The 19,021-nt window shown below is 42.6% G+C and overlaps 1 protein-coding gene across 1 annotated transcript; it reads right to left on the bottom strand.

The window, feature by feature from the left end:
* Positions 1–3,314: 3,314 nt before the first annotated feature.
* meox2b (mesenchyme homeobox 2b) lies at positions 3,315–17,083 on the bottom strand (the record flags this gene model as incomplete). The annotated part of the gene is made up of 3 exons (XM_079571501.1): positions 3,315–3,640; positions 11,500–11,675; positions 16,714–17,083. 3 exons carry the CDS (start codon positions 17,081–17,083, stop codon positions 3,368–3,370), a joined length of 819 nt encoding a protein of 272 aa, XP_079427627.1. The 3' UTR covers positions 3,315–3,367.
* Between the last annotated feature and the right edge of the window lie 1,938 nt (positions 17,084–19,021).

Below are 19,021 nucleotides of genomic sequence, written 5' to 3'. Positions count from 1 at the left end.
CTGTCCATATTCCAAGTGTGTCGATCTAGCGCCAGTAGCTGCAGCAATGTCATCAAAACACTCTGCCACCCATAGTAGCGGAAAATATTCCAGTCTGGGATGGTCTGTAGGTGATAAAGCTAGCATCGCCAGGGGAGTCTGTCCATGGCAGTTATGAAGCTGAAGATTTTACACATGCCCCCCGTCAAAAGTCTAGTCTACTGTCTGCATTTAGAAACACACGATCCTAGTGGACACTTCATGCGGAATGGGTCAGGGGAAAAAAACTAACCAGGGGGCCAGATGTGGGTTAGTGTTTGCCGAATGTTTGGCATCCCTGGTATAGAGGGTATGGAGCGAGTTGAGAGTAGCTTTCTAAAATGAAGAAGCCCGTTACCGATATGAAGGTAAACCCTTCACTAGTGGATCAGTGTGTGCTGAATTTTGTGTTATGAAGCCGAGGCGTCAATTCAACCTGGTACACCAATTTCAGCATCACCTACCTCCAGCCAATGATCGCTTCCTCCAGCCATCAGCGTAAGATCCGCACCTCCATAGCAGCCAGATTGCTTGGGCTTAAAAGCAGGCCCTCCGTCCATGGCTTCTACCTGCTGCATCTTTACGGGTCTTCCATACCACCACCAGTGTCCAGGCTCTGGGGAAGACATCTCTAACTCCAAGCTGTTCACCCATACTGACTTTCATACATACTACTGCCGGGGTCTGAGTCGCCAAAACTAATATACACGTCAATAAATCTTCCTAATTTTGTCTGTTTGAGTCTATCCAGGTTGAAATGTTCCTATGCAATTTTACTGTAAAAATCTCACACAGTTTTATACGTAAATGACCCTTAAGACTGATCCCTCTGAGAAGTGGGAATGACACAGTGAGCTAAAGCTTCCAATTTAACCAAGGGCTGCCAGCACGTCGATGATGCCGAGATGAACACACTTTGAGCACTGGAGTCTCAGAACAGGTCTTATTGATGGTTCACGGTCTTCAAAAAGGTGGAAGACAGTTTTGTGCTTCATTTATGACCCATTATAAACACCTGGACGTGCAGACTGGAGCGCCGCCGCAATAGAAGAAACAACCAAAGCACAATCCTGTTTACTTTGGTTGTTGCTTCCTCTACTGCTGAAGCACTCCGATCTGCACTGCGTTAATATGGCAATATACCACTGCAGGTATGTTTGTGACCAGGTAACGATAGAACACGGTCAAAACGATTGTCACCTTCAAGTCCAGCATCCATCTGTCTGCTGTGGTTCCTTCTAGGTAGCCAAGTGCATTCTCCCAGAGTCCCGCTGCATTTCCAGATGGGACTAAAGCCTCTGCGAATTAACATCTCCCCGGGAATTCCCTTTCATTCACGGCACGCAGACAGCCCTGCCGTGTCTCGCATTTATCAGACACTGTCAGGCCCCTAATGAAACACATGCGCAGAGGAAAACCCTGACTGCCGCCGTCCACCGCAAGACTGCTCCGACGCACGCTCCAGAGACAGTCCCAGCTGCTTCTACTTTCTCCGCCAACAAACAGGGGGATTAGAACGGACATCAGCAATGAAGAGGGCTGAGGAAGAGACGTGGTTGTTGTCTGTTTTATTCATAAAGTTAAAAAAAACAAATCACGTAAACTCCTTTCAAATAAGTAGGAATACCTGTAAAACCAAGATATTATTCGTTTGTCAAATCACGATTAAAAACATGTTCATATCCAGGTGGCTGTTACTATCTTTGACAATCCATTCTCAGTTTAGTTTGAAGATGATTCAAACCAAACGCCTGTGTCTACATCTTAAAAGCTCTTTAAAATTGATCGAACAAACTGTCCACGCGGATGGTTTGACTGTGTTGATGATCGGACCTTGTCGGTCCACAACGAAATGTGGAACCTTCGTCATCGGACTGGGACACTGAAGTATGCGCTGGGTTTCGTTGGGTTTGACACTGAAACGGCGCATGTGAAAGCTAGAAACGAGTGGTTCTGCTTGATAACAGTTTGAAGATTGTCTATTGATTTCAATGGCCTGTCCTGAAGGGCGTTTGTTAGCCCGGCCAGGAGGATTACACGCTTTTTCCAATTCTTTACTTGTAGTCTGGGATCAGGCGTGATTTCCAATGGGTATGATTGACAAGAGTATTAACGGGTGATCAATCGAAATTTAGTCGAAATTGCAATCTCTACTTTGGTCAATCTCAGGTTTACAGCCATTTCTGTGGCAGAAACAGAACCTAGTTTTGGAGTTAAGCGACAATGGGGGATTTTTAACTGTTAAATCATACTGGAGGACAGTATTTGTTCTTGTTTGAGGTTTGTATTAAAGGTGTTTCTAAGTTCATGAATTAGTGACATGTATTTATTTTATTTATCAATATGTGAAATCAGAATTCTTGTCTTTGCCACAACGTCCAGCCCGAGTTTCTGCAAAAACAAAAACTTGAGGATAGATACAGACGGCATCTCCGGAATCGCCCATATATGGTCATGTTTGAAAACAGTTGAGGGGAAAACAATTTGGAGAAAACTCTAGACTTTCTCTAATTATTCAAAAACTACTTTAACAAATGCTGAAATATGAACATAGTTTTCTACTAAATAAAGATATGGAGAGGAGCAAAGTGGATCAACAGCCCATAAATACATGAATAACGGAGAATGCAAACATGTTGCTACATGTTAGCAGCGTGCTAATGCTCATGGTTAGCTAGCGTTTGCTACGACTGCCGTTTTTTTCACTTCTACTGAACAATAAACTGTGATTAAACATCCATATGGCCCGATTTACACTTGACTTTTTGTATGTGTGATAAATAAGTTCATATTTCACCAAAAAAAGTCTAAAAAGAGTGGAAAATTGTGTTTCCCAAAAGATTCTATTTTCCCCCTCGGCGAGGCCCCGCCCCTTTCTATGATGCCGTCTGTATCTAGCAACTCGGGTCAGACTTTAAACAGCTGTTTCAATCAATTTACGTTTGGAACGGGAGGAAAAAACGTTTGACAGAAGCCACAAACGAGAAGACAATCCTCCAGAGAAGATGAAGCATCAACATCTACGCAGGTACATTCTTGTCAAGTACATTTAAGAAAATATTTTACTAGTGGGTAATTCTGAATGTGATTCTGATTGGATTGATATAAACCTTTGGAGATTTGATTGATTGTTAGCAAAGTCCTGCTTTTAAACAGGAGTGGGTGGCTGTCGCATTGTCTCCATATTTAAAGAAGTCCTTCGTTTGGAGCTGTATAAGAAACCCCAAGAGAGCAAAAGTCCATGATGTTAAAACAGATAATCCGCCACCTTTTGTAAGTTGTCCAAAAGTCTGCTTTAAAACGGTCTCTGCCTGTCCAGGCCTGTTCTCTAACATGCCGTTGTGGAGGGTCATAGATGGCGCTCGGAACTGCGGTCGCTGTCTCGGCTGTCCTCCTCCTCGTGAACATTCCTGGGAGAGGGGTTGTGACCCTGTTTGGGGGAGTCCTGCGCAGACCGGGGTGAGCCAGCAGGAGGCGACAGTCCCATCAGCCCCGAGAACTCGGATGGCAGTAATGTCCCCTTCTTCACGTGGTTGAGTTCTTTCTCTCTCGCCGCCGGCCCCTGTTGGCCTCCTTTGACCCGTTTCCACTTCATCCTCCGGTTTTGGAACCAGACCTTGACCTGCAAACACAATACAACAATCACATCAGCTTTTGAAACTTTAAGTTGAGTATTTTAAAGATCGACAAGCACAGCAACGTCTCCAGCTCGTCTCCATGGAGATGTGACTAAAGTCAGCAGAATTTGAGATTTGAACAGGTTAGGATCTCATCCAAATCCATTCTTTGATACCCACTGCAGTAATAGCATTTTCTTTGTCGAGCTAGTCATTAGCAGTATGTTTTGTATTGATGGCAACAGGATCGTCCTAAATCTTACGCAGTGTCCCTTTAAGTAAAAGGTACAAACTGGTTTATGAGAAATTAAAATGACTGTATACATCTTCCAGGACATTAAGAGTCCAATAAAACGCATTTCTGGAATCATACAGCAGCCGTCAGTTTCGTGATGAACCAAATGACTTCTTCCAGGGCCACGATTGTTAACAAGGGGGCGAGAACATATTTTGAAACAATGGTTTGTGAAATTAGTTTTTAGTTTTTGTGTTAACTCCTTTACTGCGTTAAAATAAACTTGTAACTCTGAATAAGCTGCAAGCAAACAATGAAACCGCAACACAGAAAGAAAAGTTATTCAGCGATAACACAGAGAGAGATCAACGTTTAAATCAAATAAGATGATTGTGGGCTGATTTTTCTTCTTCTTCATTGATCTCCGCATGGGGGCCCAAGCTTTTTAAAAGCTGGGTCCTTCATGGCTAGTACGAACTCTCAGCTGTAAAAATAAAAAAATCAGCAGAACCTCATAAAAAACATAACAAAGATGTACAAAAGTATCCAGTGAAACAATGTGGAACACAGAAAATACAAAAGCAGTTCGCAAAAAAGGCATAAAACACTGCTGTACCAAGAGAGAGGGAGGTTGCTATTTTCTGGGTGATCCCTGTAGTAATTTGACTTTAAGTGCTACAGTCACGGGTTGGACTCCCCTTTACTCTAAACAGCATTGTTCACTTACTTTCACTCGAGAGGCCCTGGATGAGACAGAGCGTTTTCCTAATGACCGTTTGCTGTGCGGCGGTAAAGGAAGTTGCTGCCAGTGGTTACATAATGGCTGGCGTGAGGATAGCGCTGATATGGGTCGACATTTGAGCTCCTCTGGCTGAATCAACTTTCCCTGACTCCACACTTTATTAATGTTGGGGTGACACACTTTCACGCTAATTGCAAACTACAGATACATAACGCGCATTACCTCTGCTGACCTCTGCAACAACAACAAACTATATCTCCCACGAATGCGGAGATTATTTTTAGACAGCATCTGGTCTCGATTAGATTGTAGACACAGATAAATCGATCTCCTGATCTCGAGTTGTATCACAAACTCGCACACTGTGGCGATGTGTTAACACAGGTGGACAGGGAGGCCTTATCTTCCCATGACATCCTAATGATCTCAGGGGTCCTGACCCAAAACAGACACGGTATTCCCAGCAAAGGAGGAGGTGTGCGAGTACTCTATGAAGACTTTCAAAGTGTATAGAGCCATCTTAAGCTTATACAAAGTGCAATGGCAAAAAACAGGAAGCAGCAAGTCAAATGTTATGCCACAACCGTAACAAACCTATGCATTTGTAATATTTAAACATTTTTATACATTCCAGCAATCAAAAGAATAATGGAAAAGGTGAATTTTCAAATCTAAATTGGGCACAAAGGTAAACAACTTTAGCTAAAAAAATGTGTATAAAACTGAAGATTTACAGACATTTCATTGAAACCTGCTACTAAGTTTGATTTGCTGTATTTCTGATAAGTTTCAGGTGACAAAGAAAAAAGTCGAGCAATGTCGCAATTTCCAATGAACTTTAAATGTAATGCCGTTTGGAATCAAACTGAAGACTTTAAGTTTGACATAACATTCAAGGCCTTTATTTGAGCACAATTCATGCAGTCTTTTAATGCCAGATAGAAAAAGTGTTTTTTTCTGTAATGTCAAATTCCATTAGTTGATGAATGTCATCTAATGGTTAGACATTTCAATTTAGATACAGCTGGTACGGTGTCATACAAGGGGACGTGGCTCATGGGAACAGGGTTGCCAGGTTCGCCAGTGCAGCTTTTTAAGCCTTTTGGTGGGTGAAAAAAAATAGTTTTTTTGCTATGCTGTTTTTAATGTAAAATAGGCTATTTTTATCCACCATCAGTATAAAAATTTCTAATGGCAAACCTCAAACCCAAGGCTTTTTTTTAGAGAGAGAGACAGAGAAAGAGAGAAAGGGGTGGTTTGTCATCTTCGCAAGAGCACATGTTTCTGTAAATAGAACAAAAACATTGAAGATTCCAGCCGTGCTGTATGTCTACACCGAGTTTGGGCAGTTTTTCAGATATTTTTGGGCCGGTTTGGCTGCCAAGACCTGGCAACCCTGCAGTGGAAACACCATTTTTCACTCTTTTAAGACATGTTCTTGACTTTATATATTTATCACACACCAATAAAGTCAAGCCAAAATCGGATCCATATGGAAGTTTGTTCATGGTCAATTGTTCAATAGAAGCAAAAAACCTATATGCTAATGTTAGCATATGCTGTATGAAGCTAACGTTAGCTTCCTGGTTAGCATTGTCTGTATTTATGTAAGTATTTATGGGCTGTTGAAGCACTTTGCTCCTCTCCATGTTGCTGTACCTTTATTTAGTAGAAAAATATTCATAATTCAAGATGCGTCTGTATCTGTGTGTATCTCCGTTATTGTCAGTGGCATCTCTCTGGTCTGATAAACAACAATGTCAGTCACTCTTCTGTTACAAACTGTAGGACGCGGGAGTGGGGCTCGACTTGGAAACAATCACTTAATTTAACTCGTTCCCACCTCTGGACCAAATCAAAATAACTGTGTGGGAAGCATACGTTGAAAGTTCCTCGATCTGTTTTATTAGCGCGGTGTTAGGAAACTGCTGACAGGACAAGCTCAGTCCTGTGAGAGCTATCCGAGCTGAGCCCCGATCCAAAGTGTTCTACCCTGTCAAGCTGTATTTTAAGAAATAAAACACATACCAGTGGCCATATTCAACTCCTAGATTATAACATACCAACATTCCCATTATTATTCACCAAGCCACTTTATATTTTAAAAAACACTTGCACGTCAGATAAATTTACTGCAAGCATTTCCTTGAAGGTATAAAATGTGTCCTCATTCGACTTGTAATTTGTCTTGGAAGTTGACTTGCTTTTCCAACTCGCCATCAGAGCAAAAACAGTGCGGTCATGTTACCAAAGCATCAAATTTATGTTTCCTGGACTGTCAAAAGAAACCATAAATTGTCATCTTAGAGCACCAACAAAGTCTGAGAAGGTTAGCACAACAATGAATGCTCTAATGCTGTGTTTACTTATTTAATATGAGGTCTTTTTGAACAGCCTCAACAGCGGACGAACGTCACGAAACACAAGATGACAGATGGCGTTACACGTTCCCCATCTGAACCCTCGGTGCCTCGTATCTGAAAAAGTTCCCCCTCCTTAGGTTTTGAGGAACAGCAGTACCGGGAACATCAGTCCTTCCAGATTCTGAAAAGTGAAAAGTACTCGCTGTTGGCTTTGATCCCAACCCCCAAATCCAAACCCAATCAATCAGTCAAAGTGTATTTATAATAGATATCAGGAAGACCAAGGTGCCTCACTGAAAGATAAAACAATTGAAAAACACAAATGTTCCACAGTTTAGGCGCGGCAACAGCAAAGGAACGATTGTCCCAATGTTTGTACAGAGCTTGAAGAAGAAGAAGCCTACGATTCCAACCCAAATCCTAACTGTGTCCTTCCATGAACCTCTTAACCTTCACCTTCACCAAGTGCATTTTCTTTCTGATCTTTGTATCAGCTTTACCCAAATCTGAAAGTTTACCGCCCATAGGCCAGTCATTTGAAAGCTAAGACCTACAAAACCCATCTAAACAGATCTTTTTCCTTTTTTGTTGCGTTTTCCTCACATTTTTGGCATTTTTCTGTTGCCCTTTTGTCACTTTTTTGTGGCATTTGTGTGGATTTTTTGTTGCTTTTATCGTCACTTTTTCATTCACTCTTTATTCCACTTTTTCGTAACTTTTTCCGTTGCTCTTTTGTGGCGTTTTTGTACAAAACCTTTTTGCATTTATTCACTTTTTTAATCACGTTTTTGTTGCTGTTTTGTTGCATTTTGATACTCGTTTTCGTCTCATTTTTGACACTTTTTCAAGAAGCTTTTACATTTGGGTAAAGACAAACTGGAGACAATGTGCTCGGTTCAGGCGGGGGTTAAGAGGGTAAAGTCTGATGCGGAAACTGCAATAAACGAGTTATGGTTCTCCCTCAAGGATATATAACAGTGGAGCCATAATTGTCAGTGTATTTTACCACGCTACAGTTTTATAATGAATGATTATCTTCATTGCTTTAACATAAATGAGACTTTAATCTGGTTATTTTTTCCCCAGCGGATATTCTCCAAAAGATGTTGCCCTGCTGCCAAGAGGCTGAGGTCAAGCCACTTCCTGTATATCCCCAAGTTTTGACATTAATAAACTAACGCCGTGTGTCTGCAGGTTTTTGGTGGGTTTATACCAGAGAAACCTGCCTGGCTGGTGCAGTTTGGACCGTCTTCAGGGGGCTAATGGTTCACTTTGCCCCAATGGAAATACATGGGCCTTATGCTCCCTGATAATGCTGTTAGAAATGTATTTTGGACTCATGGTCTTTGGTGGAATCAATGTCACATTTCATAAAAAGTGCTTCACAGCCACTAAACATTACGACTTTTCAAATTCCAAGTACATTGTAGAACCATAGATGTTAAAGTCCCAGACAGCATTTTTTCCTTTGACCTTTATTTAACCAGGAAAATTGCTATTTGAGACATTTTGTGGGTGCTACCATTAGACGCTTTTGTGGCTAACAATGAAATAATTGCCTATTCCTGACTGCAGCCTTGTTTTCTGGGAAGGCGGCGCGTCAGGAGGAGCTGCATAAATGTTCGCCAATTACCGACTGTAGATGATTTAGTCCCTGAACAGTTGAACATGTCATGCTAACGCGCTGCAGCTAATCGTTTCCAGACCGCAGAGACTCTTTGAATTGTCCCTGTTTTTCCGCCGTGTCCATGAACTGGCCAGATGCTTCCAATGCTCCACCGCAACGCGTTTGAGGTTAATTGCGTCGTGGACACGTCAGGGTTGCGGCTGACCGGTGAAATGGTCAAAAGTGCGGATAATGGGGCTGCCGCCGGCCCTTATAATACGGAATCGGCCCATGTTGACCCAGTGTTCCATATTAACCCGGGACGCTATTTGTTTCATATTGTGTCACACTTGATTTGGTGAAAGTCCAATAACAGCTGATCCACCGCAGAGATAAAGCGGATGTGGAAAGGGAAGGCAGAAGGCGTTTAACTCTCATCAGCAGTGGCAAGGCAAGGCAAGGCAAGTTTATTTGTAGAGCACAATTCATACACAAGGCAATTCAAAGTGCTTCACAGTTGAAAACAAATAGAATCAATAAAAACATCAACATAAAATTAATCAATTACAGTAAAAGGCGAGAGTGCAGATAAAATACTTTCAGTCATATGCATCGGTAAAAAGAACTGTTTTCAGCCTGGATTTGAACATTGTCAGAGTTGAGGCTTGTCTCACATCCTCGTGAAGACTGTTCCAGATTTTAGCTGCATGAAACTGAAACGCAGCCTCACCGTGTTTATTATTGACTCTGGGAACCACCAGGAGGCCCCTCCCTGAAGTTCTCAGGGCCCGAGATGGTTCATACGGCTCTAACATGCCAGAGATGGACTTTGGAGCTAAACCATGAAAAGACTTGTACACAAGCAGAGCTGTTTTAAAGTCTATTCTCTGAGTGACAGGAAGCCAGTGCAGAGACCGGAGCACTGGACTAATATGGTCGTATTTCCTGGTTCTTGTCAGGACTCGAGCAGCAGCGTTCTGGATGTACTGTAGCTGTCTGACAGTGAGCAGCCGTTACAGTAGTCTAACCTGCTGGAGACAAATGCATGGATAAGTCTCTCCAAGTCTGGTTTTGACACTATTCCTCTGATCTTAGCCATGTTTTTCAGATGGTAAAAAGCTGCTGATGTTATTACTTTGATGTGGCTGTTTAAGTTCAGGTCTGAGTCCATGATTACTCCTAGATTTCTAACCTGATTTTTTGGTTTTAGAGAGAGAGACTCAAGGTGACTGATAACACTTTGTCTTTGTGCCTGTGGGCCAAAGACAATGATCTCAGTTTTGTCTGAGTTTAGTTGGAGAAAGTTGTTTTGCATCCACAAACTGATCTGTTGGATGCAGTGACAGAGAGTATCTACAGGCCCATGTTCACCAGCCGTCAGTGACACGTAGATTTGAGTGTCATCTGCATAGTTGTGGTACGACAGTGGAGTGAAGTTCAGACACGATTTACAGCAGTTCAGACTGAGCAGCCAGTGAGTGAAAAAAAAAGTGCTGATCACACGATCCCCCTCAGCAGAACCCCCTCCCCACTGATGCCACAGACAGCGTGTGGAGGGGGCGTGTCGGAAAGGCTCAGAGGTTCTTAAAGAGACTATTTCACACATTCGCTACAGCCATTTTGAAAGAGCAATTTTATACAAGGCAGTTATTCTAATTTACTGCCTTTACAGACCAACAGAAGGTTTCGTCATCATTGTAGTGTGCTATAGACTGGTGCCATGTGATTGAAAAGCATAATACCCCCTCCTTAACCAGATGATTTAAACCAGGGGTGTCCAAAGAAGTGTATACAGTGTGGAGGTCAATGCAGCCAAGTATTCAACTCTGTGCATTTAACAGAGAGAGGTTTAAACCATTGCTCACACTTTTATTCGAGCTTAAAACCATAATGAGGTTTTAATTGTGTGCATTATTAAGCTTGCAGTAAAAAGTACCGTCTCTGGTGATGTGTGCCAGTTCAACAAGAAGCCCGAGGGCCCCCGGGCCGCACATTGGGAACCTCTGATTGAAACAATAGACTTAACCTCTTGATCTCCACCTGAACCAAGTACATTTGCTCCAGTTTGGCTTTACCCAAATCTAAAAGCTTCTGAAAAATTAGCAACAAGAAGGAGACGTGAATGAAGATGAAAACCCAGGCAAAAAGAAACATAAGTGATGAAAACCAACAAAACAATGACAAAAAGTGAGGATTAAAACTGCAGCAAAACAGGCATCAAAAAAGCAACAAAATGCAACAAAAACACAAAATATGAGACAAAAAAGTAACGAGAACGCAAGGAATAATCTTAGATCAGCTTTGAGGCGTTTCACTGGCCTGGATTGACTCCAGGAAGAGTAGCTGTATACTTGTTACAGCTAATGGAGACCAAAATAAATAAATAAATATAGGCTAGAAGCTCCAGTCAAGAAGTTTTTACATTTGGGTCAAGTTTACGTGGAGAAATGCTCTCGGTTCAGGCGGGAGTTAAGAGGTTAATGGAATAGCTGCTGTTTTTATTATGGCATTACAGCCCATTAAATATATCTATGTTGACCAACTTACATGTGTTTAAAATGTGGAAATTTGGTCTGATTTCTACAAAATTTCAGGAGGAGGACCCCGTGACCCCTTCTTGACATAAAAGCACATTTGTGATTTTCTTTCTTTTTTAAGGTCATGCATCCATTTATTGCTTCTTTGGACTATTTTCTACTGTTGGTAGTTAGTGTTACTTTTTTCCTGTGCTGACAAGCCTAGCAGAGAATGATGAGAGAAAGCTTTCATTTGAGGAATACAAGGAACGGGGTGAAAGACACCAAAGATTTAAAAAAGCAGTTGGCATGTCGTATCACCATGACGTTGCCCCAACCTTTGAACTGAATCCTGATTTTAAACACTATCCAAACACAATTGCAGATATTTTTCTACCGTACTTGTCGCTCGGTGAGATCCAAGTTGACGGCGATCTCGTAGCGTCTGAGTCTGGTCAGGTAGTTGTGGTGCGCGAATTCCGACTCCAGCTCCCGGATCTGCTCCTTGGTGAAGGCTGTGCGCTCCTTCCTGGGCTTGCTGCTGTTCATGTCAGACTTATAGCTCCCGTCCTGGGACTCTGAAACGAAAAGCAGAACTTTTTCCACGAGATGCAAAAGAAAACAAGGGAGAGCTGGGCCAGAGAGGGGTCGGGGGAAGGAAAAGATTTGAGCGGCGTGGGGGTTGATAAATGGCTGGGGCCCTTCTGAAAGCAAAAATGAAATGAAAGCCGGGACAATTAGAGGTGCCAATCATCTTTTATTGCGGCGATATTGTTGCTGCGTGTTGTGGCACTGAAGGCAGGGAAGTGCAGACCGTTTATTTTCGACGCCTTAGCACTGGGACTTCATGTTGTATAACTTAAAGCGGACATATAACGCAGAATTGTGGCTTGTAAATCTGCTTTTGGTCACGTCAGCGTTGATAATTCAAATGAATGTGTGAGCTTGGATAATACACTTGATGGATAAAGGGGGTCTGACATGTTGTTGTAGAGAGCACTTCACTGGCAGCCGTTGGTATGCGCTACACAGGGAAAAAAACAAGACACAAGCCACCATTTTTAGTTCTCGGCATGCTAACAAATCAATGGTGCCGTGATGGAATGCAAAGATCTTTAATAAAACTCTTGATAGGACATGGACATTGTAATGCGTTGGAACGAATGGCAATTTTGGTGGCCATCTTATGACTGGCCATTGTAACCCAGTGCAATGTAATCAAACGGAAACACCACCTTTTTCCTTGATTCTGTTTTTTATAGATTTGGTCATGGATTTTCCTCTGTCAAACACTCAATTCAGTTCTATTTAAATCAAATATAACATTTTTTTCCCACTTTTATGTACTTTTTAACTCTGACTAACATTTATTGAACATGGAACAGTGACGCAAGGAATGCCAACCACTGGGAATAATGGAGAAAACAATGCGGCTAAACAACACGACTGAAAAACGAGACATCCTGACTGAGAGACCGAGACTCAGAAGTAACACAACCCATCACAAACAATTAGTGCATCTTTCATTCTGCCGTTGAATGAATGAAAATGTTTGCTCCTGGTTTTGCATTGGTTGCTAGGGGTTAGCCTTGCCGGCCAGTCACAAGATGGCCGCCACGTTTGCAGCGTCAAACATGAGTTTTATTAAATATCTTTGGAAGGACGGCTCAGAGTGGGACTTTGAAAATGCCGAAGACACGTCTGGGTTCTGTCTTTCTTGCAAGAAAATCCAGGAAATACAGACTGGAGTGCTTCAGCAGTAAAAGAATAAACAACCAAATTGAACAGGATTACTCAAAGCTGCATGAATGCTCCAAACTAAGACACGCTGTCTACTTCTCTCCAACCACTCTACTCGAAATAAATTCTAAATTGTGACCTGCTTCAGGGAGAAGATTCAGACAGAGATTGGCCATATAAAGTTGCCACCTGGACTTGTTTCTATAGTTAAAAAAATGAAAGAGTACAGAATTTCCTCCAGTTCAGGACAGCCAAAACCAAACCATTTTGGATTGATCGTCACATTGCGATTCAGTGCTTCTCTGCCTAAAAGCTGACCTGCTTAAGCTTAATAGAAATGATCAATATGCACCATAGTCCTTTGTTTCTCACACTAGATTGAAAGTCTGTTGACTCTCGTTGCTCTGGCCGTACTTTGAACCTTTTCTGCATATCCTCGCGCCGGTGATGAGATCATATTATTTCCAGTCACATTAATGTCTTTGTGGTCAGTTAATAGCGAAAGGGAAGGCTCTGTTGCGCCGTAGCGTTCCGCGTCTATAATGATCTTTTTCACAAATACACATAAATCAATCCAAGCTTTCATCATGATACTCTGCGGAGGCCAAAGTGTGCAGTGAGACTCGCATCAACGTGTGTCGCCAACATCTGAGCAAATTAAAAGAAAGCAAAACAGTTTTTCTAGTGATGTCTTTTGTTTATTTGGTCTTTGGCTGACAACTGATACATTCCCAGGGACTCATTGCGGGAAGAGACTGTTAATATCAAGCACTAAACGTTCTGTCTTTCATGGTTAAACCACCTTTATGGTTAGCATTACGACAATAAGCACAGAAGGTTTTAGTTATCAGGTTATAAGCTGCTAGATGGCTTTAGCTACGCAATCACACATGCTAATTATTCATTAGAAACACTTGGTAGTATTTATATTGTTGTATTTTGTGCTGTATACCCTGAGGTTGTAGTAATCCCTGTGAACTCAGTTGACAATAAAAAGTGAGAAAGGTATACTATTTGAGAAGTTGCGACTTCGAGTATGTCATTTGTTTACATTAGCAACAACAGCTAACGTGGCAGCAGGTAGCGTTTATGTCACGTCGCTAGCAATCACCTACCTACAGCCAATGATCGCTTCCGAGAGGGCACTTCAACCAATCATCGCCCTCTGTCCCGCTTTAAGCCTCCTACAATCATGGATCATTCGCTTCCCAGCTGTGCCGCGACCCACCTCGGCCCCCGTCTCCGCCTCTTCTGCCCACGGCTTCTCGCTGCTGCTTTCTTCATGGGTCTCCAATCCACCGCCAGTGTCCAGGCTCCGGGGGAAGACATCGCTAACTCCAAGCTGTTCCTCCATACAGACTTTCTTACAAACATATATCAATGTCTACCGCCGAGGTCTGATCGCCAAAACTAATATACATGAAATCAAGAAATACAAGAAATCTTCCTAATCGCTGCTTTTGTCTGTTTGAGTCTATCCAGGTTGAAATACTCACATAACCATATTTCACTCCCATTTGGCCCCATAGAGGAGAGGAGGAGAGGCTAAATGCTAACAACATCTTGCTAGCTCATCTAAGCTAAGGTAAGAACATATGGAAAAATGGTGGCCTGTTCCTTTAACAAACATATTGCACAATGTGGCTACGCTAGCACCTCACATCCTGTTCATTTCCAGTGGGATTAGCTTTTTATTTTCTTTTTTTTTTGAAGGAAATATGCTTATTGGAACAGGTCCGAAGATAACAGGAACAGGAACTGGCCCTCAAGACTTCAGTCATCGAACCTAGCGTAGCCACATCGTGCAACAAAGCCACTTACCCAACAATAACGCACTCATTGAACTGCAAAATAAAATCTACATCCTTGGTTATTTTTCTCCTAAACTTAGTCTTAACTACCAAGAAAAATGAAATTGTGCAAAATATGATTTCTCCTTAAATCTTGGAAAACGTCCCAGACACCGACCACAAATACAGCCTGTGAAAATAACTCGTAGCGATAGATCATAAAATAGCCTCCATAAACTTTCAGGACCCTTAATTTTCAACATGTGCGCAAAATCCGTCACTGGGTCAGCGACGAGGAGCACCGGTATAACAAGCGACTCTTTTCAGTTTATTCCATCGTGGCTTGACCCTCTTTACGAAGATCACAGATCGGGTCTAAAGCGCCGTAAAAGCGCTGCGGTTTCTGAGAGCCTATGAAGTTAGCGTGGGGGAAATGGGATTTGGGTTACGCGTCTGGCAGCCTCAGCGATCCCCACAAAGCGTCGAACTTGTCCGTTTTGAAATCCTGCCAGCGACAATCGAAAAAGTCCCATTTTTTTTACCATTGTGGTTGGACAACTCCGATACGCATTGCTTTCAAAATCTCTGGGAAACGTCCACGAGATGATGCGATCTTTTGGGACTTTTTTTCTCACTGTTCATGGAAAGCACATGTGCTCAGAAGTAGAGATGTCAAAATTTACGCCAGGAAGCCCAGGTTTTATACGACCAGTATGTGACCTACTGTAGCTAAGTCTCTATTAGCGCTCACGGTTCCCCGGAGGGTTGTCCAAAAATGTGTTGAGGACTGCAGCTGAGGACACACGAGTCATGACCTCAGTACCACTGTCAGGATAGTTTTACGCTTCAGATTTTTACCCTCAGCCATAATTGGATCAAAACCATGCAATAATGAAAAAAGAAAACATTTCCAATAAACTAAGTTATAGCTTTACTATTTTGAGTGTGAGATACATTTGTGTTTGAGATATTCACAATACCCGCTTCTTTAAGCTCTTAACCCCCTCCTGAACCGAGCACATCTGCCCCAGTTTGGCTTTACCCAAATCTAAAAGCTTCTTGAGCAAAGTGTCAAAACAGTGAGGATGAAATTACAACCAAACAAAGTGAGCAAAAAAAGGAATAAAAGAGCGACAAAAACAACAATAACACATTAAAAACACGACTAAGGGTCAAAGCGTCAAAAAGTAAGGGAAAAGGCAATGAAGAAAGCAACAAAAAATGACAAAAATGTGACAAAAGCAAGGCATCCAAAGAGTCATGATCAGTTATGTAGGTCTTAGCTTTCAAATGAGGCGTTACTCTGGCCTATAGGCTGTAAGCTTTTAGATTTGGGTTAAGCCGCACTAGAGAACTGGTTAACACCACTTACCCCCCCCCCCCACCTTAACCAAGCACATTTTCTCCAGTTTGGCTTTACCCAAATCTAAAAGCTTCTTGAGCAAAGTGTCAAAACAGTGAGGATGAAATTAAAACCAAAAAAGTGACCCAAAAAAAGCAAAAAAAGAGCGACAAAAACGTGCTGGAAAAACAACAACACATTAAAAAAGCGTCAAAAACACGACTAAAAAGTGACAAAAAAATGATGGGGAAAAAAGTGTCAAAAAGTAAGGAAAAAAGCAATGAAGAAAACAACAAAAAAAAGGCAACAACGCATCCAAAGAGTCACCATCAGTTTTGTAGGTCTTAGCTTTCAAATGAGACGTTACTGTATGGCTACAAGCTTGGGTTAAGCCAAACTGGAGAACTGGTTTTCTCCAGTTTGGCTTTACCTTTAATCTAAAAGATTACAGCCTATAGACCAGAGTAATGCTGCATTTGAAAGCTAAGACCTACAAAACTGATCGGAACTTTTTGTCACATTTTCTAAGAGTTTTCTTTATTTATTTTTTATCTCTTGTTGTCACTTTTATTTTTGGTTATTTTTTGTCTCTTTTTTTCCAAGAAGGTTGTAGATTTGGGTAATGCCAAGCTCAGTTCAGGTAGGTTCATTATAAGGTGGGGGGGGTAAGAGGTTAAATGATAGTAAATATCGCGTTTTGGTGTAACTGAATACTTATACTCCATATGTGAGTGGCAGTTGTACCTGATATCTCGCTCTTGGCTTTCGTGCTCCTGCGCTGCGTCTCCTCTGAGCCCAGGCCGCGCTGCCCGTACTCCCCCGGGCCGCCGCCGCCACACGCATCCGCCCCCCCTCCGGAGCACTGTTCTGGGGGGTTCATGCCGTGCTGGGCCGTGGGCGACTGGACGATGTGCGCCGGAGCGGGCCAGCCGGGGGGCGCCTGGTTATTCTGCGGCTGGGACAGGGGGCCCCCCGGGTGGGCTCCGAAAGCGCCGGCGTCCTCTCCCCCGGGGAACCCGCAGGGGGGAGAGGAGCTGGGCAGGTCCAGGAACGGATGCAGGCCCTGGGACGGGGCGTGAGGGCTGCGGAGGCAACCGAACAGCGAGTGGTCCATGGCCAGTCCGCCTCAAGTCCTACAGGATGTTTTGGGGGAAAAAAAACTTTCGCAATCTCAAGTGGAGTTCACTCAGAGGAGTCTGGGAGAAATCCTCATGTCAAACGTGAGTGACGCATTAAGTATTTGGATTTTGTCTTATTCCAGTTCAAAAATAACAGAAAGAAAGATATGAGAACTTCAAGGGTGGGTTCTTTCCAAATTTCAAAACAGTCTTTTACTGTAAAAAATGTTTTAAAAATCCCAAAAAGTCAGAGGAGGGAAGGCTTTCAAAAAAGGACAAAATTCTTCTTGACGTTCAAAGCAAATTTATCTTAAAAGATATTAAAAAAGAACCTGAATCCCACTCAAGATGCTGTAATCACTGCCGTAAACCTTGAATTACATTAAAACATAAAAACAAAAAACTTTAAAAAAAGATACAGTCCTTACACGAGATCTGTTTTCTCGGTACGATCCCGTAAATATCCACAGCGATGCCCAGATGCCAGAGGAGCGGCCCCGGTGGAGACTTTTGGGGATGACAGCTCGGAGCTCCGGGGGTAGAGTGGGAAGTGGAGGCAGCTTCCAGGGCGTCTGCAGTTCGGAGGGAGGGGAGAGGGAAAGAGGGGACGCGGCCCGGGGACTTAAACGCGTATATATGGGCTGTAACGTGAGAGGGAGGCTGGCTAACCGCTGCTGACCGCATGCACGCGATATACTCTTCCAAAAACGCAACGCACAATAAATCTGAAGCTGGCTCCTGGCAGCGCCGGGAAGGGAAAGTGGGCAGTTCATTGGGGAGATCTGCTATTTGAGCGAAAAGTTGTTATTGTGAGTTGAATCATTTGCAATAAATTAGTCATGATTTGCATATTATTGTAAAGTTGGTCAAATGACAAGTGAGGCTGAAGCTCCCGGCTCTTGGCTTTTATAGCGGCTTCTGACACCTTAGCATTATGGCAGAAATGGGAAAGATGACAAAAAAATATCCTAAATATCACCTCTTTTTCTCCGGGTGAAAGGGTGTGAGGAGCAGGGAGAGACATTTAGCATATTGTTGGAGCCCAGAGCGGTCAAACACTGTATTTGTTTTTTGTCTTTTTTTGTTAGGGTAGGGCTGGGTTTAATTCAGGGGTGTCCAAACCTTTTTCATCGAGGGCCACATTTTGAAGTTTGTACGGCATTGAGGGCCTCAAACTGGTGGTCAACATGGTGAAGCGTTCAACTGGATGCATCTAAGAGAAGTTTTAACTGTGTCTCACTCCTTTATTTAGACTTGAAGCGTATTGCAGCTCACAAAAATATTAGTTTTAGAGGCTATCATTGTGGACAATGAATCAATTTGCAGTAAAAACTTCCACCTCTGGTAATATGTGCTAATTCAACAAGAAGCTTGGGGCCACAAAAAATTGGTCTGATGGCCGCATTTGGCCCGCGGGCCACACTTTGAGCACCACTGGTTTAATTAATTAATTAAGCAATGTGAATCAATTTTCCTGATATTGATCCAAAAGCCCTTATATCGATCTTTTTAAACACGTTTTCCCATAATAAGGCCATGTGACTTTTGTTTTGGTCATGTCATGTTAAATAAAAGTAGGATTAATGTAACTGCATTGGGTTCATGTAAATATTAATGTTTTTACTATTGCACAAAGAAGCTAGAGTTAGTTTCTACTTATTTATTGGCTTATTTGGTCGGGACAGTGCACGCTAACACACCACACCGGATTGTAGCCATGGGCTAATTTGCATCCGTCACCCCCCATGCGCACTCTCATTCATCCTGGCCTATTGTACATGTTTTTAGCGGTGCACACAAGGAGAACATGCAAACTCCACACAGAAAGGCCCCATCCCCATTGGAATCGAACCCGGGACCTTCTAACTGTGAAGCACAAGCACTAACCGCTGCGCTACCGTGTTGCCAAATATATACAGCATTGTTTCTTCTGA

The sequence above is a fragment of the Gobius niger genome, assembly GCF_951799975.1.
Source record: "Gobius niger genome assembly, chromosome: 14".
NCBI classification, from domain to species: domain Eukaryota; kingdom Metazoa; phylum Chordata; class Actinopteri; order Gobiiformes; family Gobiidae; genus Gobius; species Gobius niger.
This window is presented reverse-complemented; position numbering and strand designations above follow the sequence as displayed.